Source organism: Polypterus senegalus, chromosome 1 (genome assembly GCF_016835505.1).
Source record: "Polypterus senegalus isolate Bchr_013 chromosome 1, ASM1683550v1, whole genome shotgun sequence".
Taxonomy (NCBI): domain Eukaryota; kingdom Metazoa; phylum Chordata; class Cladistia; order Polypteriformes; family Polypteridae; genus Polypterus; species Polypterus senegalus.
The window spans coordinates 34,321,878-34,337,214 of NC_053154.1; the positions used below are offsets into that span (position 1 = coordinate 34,321,878).

Below are 15,337 nucleotides of genomic sequence, written 5' to 3' on the forward strand. Positions count from 1 at the left end.
ACTGCTGACTCATAATCTAGAGGTCATGGGTTCAATCCCAGCCACTTCCCAGAACTAGTGAGCTGCTCTTATTGTTATTTTTATGCAATAAAAACATACATTTGATTTGATTCTGTAGCAGCCAGTGTACATTTATGGTACTTGTACAGATCAGCACTTTATTCAGTTTTATTCTCTCAGTCGCGTTCAAGCTCCTCCTGATCTTACACTGCTGTTTTCAAATAAAGATGATGATGAGCAAGGCATGGTGAGCTTGCCAAGGTATCGTGCAAAATTCTGTTTGTGATGGTCTTTATATAAAAAGAATGCATATGTTACTTATATAAAAACCACATCAAATGTTATTTACCTGTTTACCTTGATTTATCTTCCTGCAGCGTAAAGTCACAAGTACACTGCAGAGCTTCCTGTATTTGATCGACATGGGAATGCTGACAAAGTATATGTGTAATGCCACTAAAAGTGCAGTGGCAGCTTCCACCTGCAGCTATAGACTCATCAGTACTCGAGTGACTCTCCACGCCAGTGTTTAGATCGATGGCAGTGTTTAATTGAGGGCAGCACTGCAGCACTAAGGTAGTGCCACAACAAGACGATTGGTGTTCAAGTCCTGGGAGCTGCCTGCTTGGGATTTGCATGTTGTCCACATAGGTTTCCCCCAGGCACTCTGGTTTCCTTCCACAGTCCAAAAACATGCGAGTTAGGTAGACTGGCAAAGCTAAATTGAACTCTAACGTGTATGTGTGTGTTCATTCAGCATTGGACTGGCACCTGTTCCAGGATTGTGCCTGTTGTTTGCTTCCCCTGTGACCATTCTCTGGATAAGCTTGTATAGACAATGGACGTTTAAGTAATAATTATTAACTTAAAGCTGACTACTTTAGACATACCACTTCATCTGACATGCGACCATTTTTGTGTTGCCAATTTAAATAACATGCAGTCAGTTTAGAGTCACCTATTGACCTAAAATGTGACCCATTAAAACGTTTCATGGAATTTGTTTAAATTTGGCATAAACTTAAAACACCTAGAGAAAGTTTCCACAGAAACAGCAAGAATTCACCAATTCCACATAAAGAGCAACCAGATAAACTGTTGAACTCACATCCCCTGGGTCTGTTGGGCAATATCACTAATTATTTTGTCACAGTGTCATCTTATTTCTTTGTTTTTTATTCTGTGACGCAGTTGTTTTTGTTCACACCCAAGATGTCAATCCCTACTCTGCTGTCTTTCAGGACCTGTACAGTGAGTCCTACGACTGTGTCTGCATCTTGTTTGCATCGATCCCGGACTTTCGTGAATTTTACAGTGAGAGTGACGTGAACCGTGAAGGACTGGAGTGTATAAGACTGTTAAATGAGATCATCTCTGACTTTGATGAGGTAAGTGATGGGGCATTGACTCCATTTATTTTGTCCAATGCCAGTATCATTGAGTAGCTCAGCCCAGTACAGGACATTACTCACTCTAGAGACTGTCATAGAATTAAAACATGCTAATAGATTTTTTTTCAGTCTCAGATGTTTTATTGCATTTATATGCAGCGAAACATTTGTATGAATTCACGTTGATGGTGTTCTGGAAACAATCGATGCTATTTCTGTCCAAGCTGTTCTTTACTTCCATACTAATGAAATATTTAATTCATGAAGTTTATTCTGATTATAAAGATATAACCTTCTTGGCGTAAGCTGGAATTCTATGTACATACTGTTAAGACCAAGTGAGACTTGGGGTGATGTGTATTGATCCGCTTTACATTGTTAAGCCTGAATAACTCTCAGGGCAATAGTTATGAAATAACATCATGCTGCCAAACATTATTAATATTTCTATGCATTCTACCCCTCTATGGTAACTCTAAAATAACTCATCAATATATATGAGTGAGCCTTCAACCAAAAACACAGTGGCAAATGAAAGGCCACAAAGCCAGTTTTAGGACAAACTGAAATTCAGCTATTGTTTGATGCTTGAATCAAGTGAGAGCTATGATGAAGCGCATTTGTCATCAGACGTGGAAACAGACAATGAAACTGGCCTCGGTTCGGTCGATTCCAACCTACCAAGTGTCGCTGATGTTCATGTTTGGTGTCGGCTTCACACTATAGCTGACAATCCTGGATTTTCTTATTGATGTTTTACAGGTAACCCCGGTGTGTTCCCCCATGCCTGCTGATCAGGATTATCTGGACTATTTATGATTTGATAGACTAATGAAGCAAATAGTTGTTGACATGAACTGCTATGCTGAGCAATGTCGGAAAAGTCACAGTAAACCATTTGCCTGTTGTTGTCGCTGGCAGCTGGATACTACAGACAACATGTGGATGTTTTTCAGTTTCCTGATTGTGGATAAACCAGTCAAGAGATTTCAATAATACAAGTAACGATGACTATGATGAAACCAATCATTCAGCACTGAAAATGTACACACTGTGGAGTGTGTCAAAAATATGCAGAAGGTGTAATAATTCTTTACATTTAAATAGTGCTTTTCTCTCTACTCTAAGCACTTACACAGATGGGAACCACTTCACCCACCATCAATGTGTATCTTCCACCTCGATGATATGACGGTAGCCATTTATGCACCAGTACGCTCACCACACATTAGCTGTTAGGTGGTGAAGTGGTGAGAGATAGTTAGCCAATTATGGACAGGAAATGATTAGGGGTCCAAAATGACTAGTCCTTGGTGGACAATTTAGCCTGGACATTGGGATACACCCTACTCATTATGAAGGATGCCCAGGGATCTTTTATGACCATGGAGAGTCAGGACCTCAGTTTTATGTCTCCTCTGATGGACGGTGCCATATTTACAGCACATTGTCCCTGTCACTGCATTCAGGCATTGGGCTCCACATTCAGACCACAGGGTAAACGCCCCCTGCTGGCCTTACCAACACCTCTTCCAGCAGCAACCCAAGGTTTTTCCTAGGTAGTCTCCCATACAAGCACTGGCCAGGCCCAAACATGCTTAGCTTCAGGTGGATGACCTCTTCTGAAGTGTATGTTGTCGATTGTGACATTAGTATTGAAAAAAGTCTCATGGGTTACAAGGAAAGGTTGTTGTGGGTACAGCACATCACATCCAAACTGGCATGATTTGGTACCAAGCTCTACATGCTGTGCAAAGCAAACTCTGTGTACACCTGGAACTCAATGCTTTACACCAGTAGAAAAACCAAGTGGGATGGCAAACACAGTCAATATAGTGACACCACATCATCTGTGCTGTCACTGTCGAACCCTTTGCTTTACCAAGGTGACTGTATAACGTTGGACAGTTTCCATACCTCACATAAACTACTTGAGGTCTTACTTCAAAGGAATCCTGATGCATATGGCACTGTAAGACCGAACCGTTGTGATATGCCTGGTGACTCCAGTACCGTGAACACATGTGGCTGCAAGCATGGTGCAGTAGCTGCCTGTGTAACCGACTGGAATCTGTCCTACTCTAAGTTATGTCAAAAAGAAGTCAACCAAGTGGCACAAAGAGGTGAAACAGAAATTTGTTTTCCTTTCCAGAAAGAAAAAAGAAAAGAACGGGGCATCATACAAAGGTCTTTTTGCTAATGCTCTTAGAGTATCCAACATGTATCTGGCCTCTTTTTTTGTCATAACATAACATACGTGTTACACATAGAACTATTTATAATATATTATACCAGTAACGGCACACTGCACGACTTGACTTGAGCATTCCTAGTTTTCATTCTCTTTCTCTGTACGTTTAGCATTCGTTTCCTCAGAGGTTGATGCGCTTGCTGCTTTCTGAGCAGCTCTTCTTTTCTCCACCCTAGCTGCCCACTTCTTCTCTTCTTTCGTTGGCATCTTTTCGTGTTAAAACTGATTAAGTCAGTGGTTGTGTTGCAATTACTTAGTACGTTTTCTTTAATTTTTCACTTAAGCTGGCACTTAAGTCTTCAATCTGCTTCAAGAATGACTTAAGATATGAAGAGGCAGGGAAAGTGACGGCGAAGGTGATAGGGATGAGAACGGCCCCTGTACGTATGTGCCACACGGCCGCCCTGCTGCCCGCTGACAAGAATTATTCTACAATAAAATAAAATAAAAATTAAAAGAGGAATAACTTTGGAGGTCAATCATCACGCAAAAACGTATAGTAGACTTCACGTAGTATATGTGTACCAAATTTCAGGTCAATAAGTCAAATGGTTTGCGAGCTACAGGTGATTTCAAATCCTGGACAGACAAACAGACAGCCACGGTAGCGTATTATACTGTATATAAAGACACATTTCTCAAGAAAACAACTATTCAGTCTGTCAGTGGAGCAGGACGGTGATAGCAGTCTGTTACCGAAGCTGCTCCTCTGTCTGGAGATGATCCTGTTCAGTGGATGCAGCAGATTCTCCATGATTGACAGGAGCCTGCTCAGCGCCCGTCGCTCTGCCACGGATGTCAAACTGTCCACCTCCGTGCCTACAATAGAGCCTACCTTCCTCACCAGTTTGTCCAGGCGTGAGGCGTCCCTCTTCTTTATGCTGCCACCCCAACACACCACCGCGTAGAAGAGGGTGCTTGCCACAACCGCCTGACAATAACATTATTTCATTATTGCATATTTATAATATGCACAACCTCGCACAGTAAAAATATTCCAAATTTGTAATCTTATATGCAAACAACTTCTCACCAATGCCTATTAAATAATAAATCAAGAATTAATACAAACACAAATTATTAATACATAAAAATGAAAACCTGAAATATACATGTGGCCGTCTTTTACACCATGCCAAATTTCATTAAAATGTTGTGACTCCATGCTAAAAGAATAAATGCTAACTTTTTCTAATAAAACTTTGATCGTAACTCGTACGAAAACTACATGTAAGAACTAAAAAAATATATATATGAATTGTTATACATTCTTCTCCATAATATGCATGCCAAATGAAATAAAATTAGAAAGGCTTGAAGAGAACTGAAAATGTGATTTACACCTACAGCATCCACCATGCATCTGGTGCAGGGTTGTCAGGTCCTTAAAAAACTAAGGACAGCTTAATAATAGTAAATTTGCCCAAATAAAATAGCCCAATAGTTGACGTAAACAAAATGACACACCAGAATGTGGAGTGGGAGGGGGGTGTCAGAGTGAGGGGCTTAGGTCCATACATTCAGAGCCTAGGGGGGTATTTGTCTATTGAGAGATATTTCCCTGTGACTGAATGGGTATATACAGTACCATCACACCACACTGAGAGATTTAACAATGGTACAGAACATATAAAAGTGCAAACAGCAGACGAAGGGGTGACAGATGGATGAAAAATATGGTAAAAATGCAGTTGGGGTGGGGGGAGTTGAAAAATATTCCAAAATATTGTATTGTAGCCCAAAAACAAAACATAAAACCCACAAAAGCCTATTATTTCTCTGCTGACAACAATCAAAAATAGCCCAATTGGCCAAGAAAACTCAGACCTGGCAACATTGGTCTGGTGGCTTAATAGAGAAGAAGCCTTTTGCATGTGGTCTGTGGAGTGTAACATTGATCAGCACCCATACTACCACATACAATCGGTATGCTACTAACTATGTACAGGAACAACTGATTTTGGGGAAGTTCATAACTGAAAGCTACAAAAAGTAAGAAAAGACAGAATACAGTTTGCTACACATGGCAAAAAGGCAAAATGATTGCAATCAAGTGGAAGACATTACCCCCCTAAGTACTGTTCACAATGAAGCAACTGTTAATGTACGTGTCTGGGCAAAGGTGGAAGTCAGCCCACAATTACACAAGGGCCGGCCAACCATGCAGGTCATGCACTGACATTCTACCCTGTCATGTGCAAGCAACAGAAAAATATTCCAAAACAATTTTCATGTGTCTATTACACATGATAACATTTAGAACAATCTAGAACATTAGAACAATCTAGACGAGAACAGGCCATTCAGGTCAACAAAGCTCGCCAGTCCTATCCACTTGTTTCCTCCAAGAAAACATCAAGTCGAGTTTTGAAAGTCCCTAACGTCTTACTGTCTACCACACTACTTGGTAACTTATTCCAAGTGTCTATCGTTCTTTGTGTAAAGAAAAACTTCCTAATGTTTGTGCGAAATTTACCCTTAACAAGTTTCCAACTGTGTCCCCGTGTTCTTGATGAGCTCATTTTAAAATACAAGTCTCGATCCACCGTACTAATTCTGTTCATAATTTTAAACACTTCAGTCATGTCACCTCTTAATCTTCTTTTGCTTAAACTGTAAAGGCTCAGCTCTTTTAATCTTTCCTCATAATTCAACCCCTGTAGCCCTGAAATCAGCCTAGTCGCTCTTCTCTGGACCTTTTCTAGTGCTGCTATGTCCTTTTTGTAGCCTGGAGACCCAAACTGCACACAGTACTCCAGTGTGTTATATAGTTTGAGCAGAACCTCCTGTGACTTGTACTCCACACATCATGCTATATAACCTAACATTCTGTTAGCCTACTTAATGGCTCCTGAACACTGTCGGTAAGTTGATAGCTTGGAGTCCACTATGACTCCTAAATCTTTCTCATAAGGTGTACTCTCGATTTTCTGACCGCCTATTGTGTATTCAAACCTAATATTTTTACTTCCTATGTGTAATTCTTTACATTTACTGACATTAAATTTCATTTGCCACAAATCTGCCTGAGCCTGTATGCTGTCCATGTCCTTCTGTAATGATATAACGGATTCCAAATTATCTGCTAATCCACCTATCTTGGTATCATCTGTAAACTTAACCAGTTTGTTACTTATATTCCTATCTAAATCATTTATATATATTAAAAATAGCAGCAGCCCTAGCACTGACCCCTGCTGGTCACCACTCTTAACAGCGGCCAGTTCTGATGAGGTTCCTCACACCATCACCCTCTGTTTCCTGTGTCTGAGCCAATTCTGCACCCATCTAAAAACATCACCCTGAACTCCCACTTCTTTTAACTTGATGCCCAACCTACTCATATGGCACCTTATCAAATGTTTTCTAGAAGTCCAGATAAATAATATCATAAGCTCCACTTTGATCGTATCCTTTTGTTGCCTCCTCATAGAATTCCAACATGTTAGTAAAACACGACCTCCCTCTTCTGAACCCATGCTGACTGTTCAGAATAACTCCTGTCCTTGCCATGTGTTGCTCAATCTTATCCTTAATAATTCCTTCCATTAATTTTCTTGTGATGCTTGTTAAGCTTACTGGCCTATAGTTGCTTGGATCTGCCCTGTCACCCTTTTATATAATGGGATGATATTTGCCATTTTCCAGTCCTTTGGAATCTCTCCAGTGCGCAGTGACTTCCTAAAAATATGTGTTAAGGGTTTATATATGTACTCACTAGCCTCCTTAAGAACACGAGGATAAATATTATCTGGGCCTGGTGATTTGTTTGATTTCATCTTATTTAATCTGAGCAGCACTTCTCCCTCTACAATTTCCAAATCCCTCAGTACCTCCTTAGTAGTCATGTTTACCTCTGGGAGGTTATCCACTTGTTCACTTGTAAACACCTCAAAAAATGTAAGTTTAGGGCATCTTCTATTTCATTGTCTGTATCTTTTAATTCCCCTTTACTATTCCTGATACACTTGACATCCTCCTTAACTGTTCTTTTACTACTAAACTACTAAAAGAACTGTCTTTTAGCCTCTCTGATATCCTTCTTAATGGTTGCCCTCATGTTCTCATACTGCCACGATTCTCTTTGCAGTCATTAGTCTTATATGCCTTATACAGCAGTTTTTTCCTTTGCAACTTCTTTTTTAAATCTTTATTAATCCATTGTGGAGTTTTTTTAGTTTCCTATTAATTCCAAATTTAGGTATGTATCTGTCCTGCATTACATGTAAAACATTTTTAAACCTGTTCCACTGCTCCTCGACTGTCTCCACATTTAAAAAATTTGTTTGTTGTTGGAAAGAATTAAATACTTTTCGCTCATTTTTCCGGGAGTAAACATAATGCTAAGGAGGTTAAAAGAGCCATTGTGTTAATAATTCCATGCATTCCTTTATCCACACATTTTTTTTTACTCATCTACATGTGTCCAGAGTGCAAATACCTATCCTAGGAACTTTGGGTGGAACTAAGAAACAGGTGGATGCTACACATCAATGGTGGTTGAAGTGGCTCCCCACTCACTGAAGCACTGTGAGTAGTGAGAAAAACACTATATAAATGGAAAATACATTATTACTATCCATCCATCCATTATCCAACCTGCTATATCCTAACTATAGGGTTACGGGGGTCCGCTGGAGCCAATCCCAGCCAACACAGGGTGCAAGGCAGGAAACAAACCCCAGGCAGGACGCCAGCTCACCGCAGGGCACACACACACACCAAGCACACACTATGGACAATTTAGAATCACTAATGCACCTAACCTGCACGTCTTTGGACCGTGGGAGGAAACCGGAGTACCCGGAGGAAACCCATGCAGACACGGGGAGAACATGCAAAGTCCACACAGGGAGGACCCGGGAAGCAAACCCGGATCTCCTAACTGCGAGGCAGCAGCACAACCTACTGCACCACCGTGCCATCCAATTATTATTATTATTATTATTATTATTATTAATAAACCCTCAGTGGGGTGGCAGTCCATGTCTGGGTACAATGCCACTCACTTTCTCGTACGCTCACACCGTAACAGTTAACGGAGCCTGCATGTTGTGGTGACCACTAGCAGCTTTCCTAATAGTCCAGACAGACCATTCATTAAGTCGATTGGCAGAGATTTTCGGGGAAGTCAGCCAAAGTCAAAACACTAAAGGAGACCATTCATCAAGTTTATAAGGAGATGACTAAATTCAGTGTCACTATCAAAACCAGAGAGGTAGTGAAAATATTCTCAACCAAAAGTGGGGTGAAAAATGTTTTAAGTTTGGACTCTGTTTATGTGCATGGCTGTCTGTTATAACATGGCTGCTATGATGCGATGAATCATGTGATATATACATTACATGCTTAGTAACCACATAGCCTCATGCCATCCAGAAACACAAAATGACAGTGCTCATACAAACAAATATGTAAAAAAATAACCTTTCAAAACAGTGACAAAGTAATCTCAGAATAATAAATGAATAAACCTCTACCTGTATTTCTATACGTTATAAACGCCTGACAGAGGAATACTAAGAGAGAAGTGGCCACGTGATGGTATGGCAGCTGAGTGATGCTGCCTTACAGAACAAGGCCACATCACAGGGTACTGTAAGTAGCCACATCTTCTGCTGCCAAGAGGAGATCACCCTTGAGTGCCCAGAGGGACTGGGTATCATGGTCTGGAATCCCTACAGATTTTATTTTTCTCCAGCCGTCTGGAGTTTTTGTTTTTCTGTCCCCTGGCCATTGAACCTTACTCTTACTCGATGTTAATGTTGATTTATTTTTTATAATTATGTCTTTCATTTTTCTATTCTTTAATATGTAAAGCACTTTGAGCTACTGTTTGTATGAAAATGTGCTATATAAATAAATAAATGTTGAGTGTAACTTTATAGATGGTGCCTTCTTATCCCAGTCTCTGATTCCCACCTCTGCTGTCTTGGGGAGTACAGCTTCAGAGAGACGAAGAGAATAGAGGGGGGGTCTACGTTTATCAATACATAATGTGGATGCTAGGGGTCACTGTTGCCCCATGAAACCCACCAGACAGACATCCAAGACACACTTGTAAAAAGCACCAAGAAGAATTTTAATATTTTTCTTCAGATACAGTGCACAATGCACCACACTCGCCACAATCCTCCAATAATTATACAATAAGCAATAATCAATAATCCTCTACTCCTCCCAGCAACTCCGTCACTCTACCACCCAACTCAGTACTGCGGGTTTCTGTCCTCGTGACTCCGAAGTACTTATGGGTTGTAGTAACAATAGGAGTCCCCAGGTTCTTTGTGAGCTCCCCATGGCGGCAACTAACAGGGCTGAGGAAACGGACTCCATGTCCCAGGATGCCCTGAGGGAATCCGGTGAACTGCTGCCGTCCAGGGGAGCTGCCATCTAGCGTCCCGGGGGAGGCAGTGTCCTGAAAAGGCTGCCTTCCTCCATTCTTCTTTTTCAGGGACATCCTGGCCGGACTGAACCCCTGGCTGTCTATCACAATAAAAAACACGAAAGGGGCCTGGCAATAACATAGTCAAAACATAAACCAGGGTGGGAAGGCAATGGTAAGGAAGGCCAGAAATGACAGACAGAGAGAACTTAAGGGGCAAAGGGGAACTGCCATCCCATCCTGTTAGGCAGGAGATGAGTGAACATACAGGTGGGCTCAAAGAGAATGCAGACCTTATTATTTTCTTTTCATTCTTTGCTGTATTCACAACTAATAAAAAAATGGAAACTTTCTTTTATTGTAGCCTGTGAGAAGTGAATACATCTGTCCAAATGAACAAAGAACATAATACTATGGAAAGATGTGGCCAAGGGGAAACATGAAATGAATCCTAATAGACCATCAATCTGATGTCTAGAGTATAAAAGCAAGGCATGAAACATAGTAGAGGGCAAGCAGAAGCTGAGTTCGTAAAGTTTTCCAATGAGTCTCTGTTTATTTAAAGTTCACGTGAATAATGAATGTAGCCCTCTGTATTGACGTCACATATTCACACATCCACATCTGTATCAGCCAACAGTGGCTATAGGTCTGACAACCAGTGCAACAACTAAAACATGCCTGACCTCATTGGCATGGTGCCTAAAAATAATCTAAATACCATACCATACCATTATCTAAGCCCGCTTACTCCTGAGCAGGATCATGGGGGGCTGGAGTTCATCCTAGCAAGCATAGGGTATATGGCAGGACAATCCCTGGACAGGGTTCCTTTCTTTTGCAGTGTCATCTAAATAAATTAATAATAGAATGACCAGACCACAGACATTAAAATCATATCTTTTGTGGAGAATTGCTGACTTCGACTGTAATAAGAGAAAGAGGGTAGACAGAGACACCCTGGGAATGTTAAGCCCTGCACATGCCATATCTACCTGTCAATGCCATAACTTGAGGGCATTTGATAGACCCCCTCTATGTATAAGAGGTGGGCTGCTGCTCTAAAACAGAAGCAAGAAGCTGAGAAGCTGTGGACATCTGGCCCTTATAATGGTCAAGTCAAGGGTGTCAAGGACACCAGAATCCACCAGAGGGCGCTCTGATCTGACTGTCTGGAATCCCAGACTTGGCTGTAAAGGTCAAGGCATATATAGGTAGACGCCGCATTCACTGTGTTGCCCAGTTGACACGATACGTCAGCGCATCCGCCCAATTGCGAGTGGCAAAAGTGGCATTTAAACTAATACAGGTAGACGTGGAAACCGGATTTCTGATGAAAAACAATAACGTTTAAAGCAGTTTCGTTTACGTACAACAGATTTTGGCAAATAGTTTAAATGCAATTATTTATATCCATTTATAAACTAATAATGGCAATTATTAAATAAGAATAATTTATTATTATTATTATTATTATTATTATTAAATCATTTCTCCCATATAAGTAACATTTCTCGGACTGCCTTCTTCAATCTCCGAAACACTTCTAGACTTCGTCCTGTTCTTACACAACACAGTACTGAAGTATTGGTTAATGCCCAAATCACCTCACATATAGATTACTGTAATGCTGTTCTCTCTGGCATCCCACAAAAACGTATCCATCGCTTACAACTTCTTCAGAATTCTGCTGCCATTCAAAGCTCTCCACAGTCTTGCTCCCCACCACCTCACTGATCTCCTACAGACGTACAGTACACTCCCTCTCGCTCACTCAGATCCTGTAATTTGAGAGTATTCAGTCTGGCAATATGGTGTAGCCATAGTTTGTGGAAAATAGACACAACTAAAGACATGAGCATAAAATGATGATTATCAATCTCAAACTGTGTTTCCTCAATGTGCTCCTTGAGAAAAAAACACATCATCTGAACCAATCTCAGCCCGAATAAACTGATTGATCAAAGATACACTGACAGCTTGCCCTAATGTCGACTGTCGGATAACACGCTCAGCTACTTTGACCACCTTGACTGTACCCTCAGAAGGAATCATCAAACCTCCTTTGTTTTTTAATGTGAGCAAGTGGTAGCTTTGATCATATGATGCCGGTACAGCATCTGTTACCAAACTAGCACGGCGCACATCACAGGACAGCTTTCTCAAAATCCCATCTAAGGGCTACCTCCCACTGCTTCCTGAGGTGGATTTCTTTGGGAAACCTTCAACGTCTGAGAAATGTTAACAGCTAACAACAATCTACATAGTTAGTGACTTAATACGTTTAGCCAAAACATTGTTTGGAGGCTCACTTGAGCATATAAATGCATAATTTTGCTAGCTTTGCCTGGCATAGCTAAAGTTAAGATTATAAAGCGGGATTTTCTAATGGCCAAATATAACCAAAACAGTTGTTCAGTAATGTAATCCCCGGGATCTGGTTTGGAGCGTACAGCGGTTTGTACAATCCCAAACAGCACATGCATGAGGCATCTTTATCCATTACTTCACTCCATAGAAGTGCCACTCGCAATATGGTGGCGATGTTGACGTACAATGCTGCAAGTCATGTGGTGTCTAGTAATTCTATGTCTATGGTAAAGGTCACCAGTTGCCACTTTCTCATTGGTTTTATGATGAGGGCTGGGTTAACTTTCATTGGCAGAATGATGAGAGGACGAGAGGCCGCAGTCTTGAGAGACTGAGTGAAAGTTGGAAGATGAATAAACTGAGCACTTGGGGGTACTTTGGAGGTGGATAGGTGGGGAGATCAACCCATCACACAGCATAGCTAAGCCAAGAGTGGAAGGAAATTTTATTTTGTGCTTTCTAATCTCCTTTATAATACTGAGGTCTCTTAATATCAGTTTGTGATTTCTGTACTCTCCTTATTTATTAATAATGTTGACATTTTTTGGATTTAGAGGGATGCCCTAAAGATGCTTTATCATTCATGTCATTTTCTTTCATTATACAGTTAGGTCCATTAAGTATTTGGACAGTGATACAATTTTCATAATTTTGTCACCACAATGGATTTGAAATGAACAAATGATTGAAGTGTAGGCTTTCAGCATGTGTAGCTGCGTCTTTTCCAGGTTCCCAAAATCGAGCAGCTACTGAGCTGGCAAGGTAGGATCCAGCATGAGTCAAATGCATGAAAAATAAACTTTCTCAGTCCAATGAAGTTTATTTTAAAAGTTTAGTGAAAATTTAAAAAGGAACAAATCACAAAAATTCAGAAAAAGGTTATTACACTCATTAAAAAAATAAAGGCAAAAAGAGAAAAAAGGTTTCTTCTACAATCTTAGCTTTCTCTTGTTAAACGTCATTTACTTTCAATACTTAAAAGTTGTGTTATTTCTCTATGGCAAACTTACCTAAGCTTCACTTAATATATTCAGTATGCTCCTTAAGTACGTGTGGTATGGTATGATACGTTTAGAAACCGTTTGCCCTCCGTGCCTTACCAGCTCCCAGGGAGATCATAAACTGGGACTACTCTGTAGTCAGAGCGACAAGAAATAATTAGAATATTCCATTTCAATTTAGCTGGTGGGAGTTATAATAGAATCTCCTATACACTAAGCATTAATATATAGGCAAACATTTTAAAATAACTAAGAAAATACCTCTATCAATTTAACATAACCTAAATAACTAACAAATCTTACAGCTCTTACAGCATTAATTCAAAGGCTTTAACAGAATTCTAGTAAGAACCATTTAGGATTGACAGCCATTTTTATCCATGGCCCCCCCATTTTTAGGGGCTCAAATATATTTGGACAAACAAACATAATAATAAATATAATGGTAATTTTCAATATTTGGTTGAAAATCCTTTATAGTCTGCGGTGGGCTGGTGCCCTGCCTGGGTTTTTTTTCCTGCCTTGCGCCCTGTGTTGGCTGAGATTGGCTCCAGCAGACCCCCGTGACCCTGTAGTTAGGATATAGTGGGTTGGATAATGGATGGATGGAAATCCTTTACAGTCAATGACTGCCTGAAGTCTGAACCCATGGCCTTCTCCAAGTGTTGGTTTTCCACCCTAGTGATGTTTTGCCAGGCCTTTACTGCAGCAGTCTTCTGTTGCTGCTTGTTTGTTGGACTTTCTGCCATCAGTTTTATCTTCAGCAAATGAAATGCAAGTCCAGTTGGGTTGAGGTCAGTTGATTTACTTGGCTATTGAAGAATATGCCACTTATTTGCTTTGAAAGGCACTTGGTTTGGTTTTGGTCTCGTCCGATGCGAGAGATGGACGTCTGAAGTGGAGCTCCGCTAGCAGTGGTGTTATTTTTCATATTATTTGCTTATTATTCTGAGATATCCTGTATTTATTCAACCCGAGAGGGACTGCTACAGTATATGTAAGCACATATAAACATGGCCAACAAGAAGGGGGGTTCGAAAGAATCGAAAACTAAAGCTACATCCAAGCTATGATCAGCAAGCCCCAGTTCAAGATACGGCCTATCAGACACAGACCTGGATCAGATGGGCGAAAGCACATATTCCTCGGGACCACGGTCCGCTACATCATCGCCGGCTGAGAGCGAAAAGGGGAGCGAAGGTGCGATCGTGAGTGCAGATGTGGATAGCTCGCCGACTGGAGAAGATTACCTGAAACTGGAAAGGGCCTTGAAGTCCGCGGCTTCAATTACGCAATTACGCAAGCATGGAGCAGCAGGGACACTGGCTTCAGCAAAGTCTGCTGCTTCATCTACGGTACAAGAAGGCACAATTGAACTATCTGAACTGAAGGTGTTGCTCGCTGAGCTCACGCAAGATATAAAGCGAGAAGGGTAATGAGAAAGTAACGGCAAAGGCACTTGAGAGACTGAAACAGGAATTGAAACAGGAGATGAAACAGGCCAATGAATGGCTGTGACAGGAACTCCAACAGGCAAATGAAAGGCTGCGTCAAGATATGCAACTTGAGCTTCGACATTTCTATGTCTTCGCTAGCAAGGAAGAAGCAGAAAATGAATTAAGAAAGCTGATCCCGGGACTATTCTGATACATAATAGTGAGTCATGGCGGTAAATGATAAATGATAAAGCTAGGATTAATAATCTACTGTCTGATCTATTCGTTTTAAAATACGGGTTTTTTATCAGCATATATTCTCATATATTCTTATTATTACTTAGTATTACTAGAGCGCTATCTGTTTATGTTTTACTGTGCTTAATTACTTTTTCCTTTTTTTTTTTTCTTTTTCTTTCTAATTATTTCATCTCTACCCTAAACGAGACTGTTCAATATCATACCCTTGGTTTACTGTTATTGCTATTACTGCATTAAGACTT

At 40.6% G+C, this 15,337-nt stretch overlaps 1 protein-coding gene across 1 annotated transcript in view; it reads left to right on the plus strand.

Annotated features, from left to right (window-relative positions):
• LOC120524043 (adenylate cyclase type 2-like) overlaps positions 1-15,337 on the plus strand; it is a 191,248-nt gene that overhangs the window by 158,018 nt on the left and 17,893 nt on the right. The window contains exon 22 of the mRNA XM_039745868.1: positions 1,242-1,388. Coding sequence (XP_039601802.1) covers positions 1,242-1,388 — 147 coding nt within the window. The remainder of the gene's footprint in view (positions 1-1,241; positions 1,389-15,337) is intronic.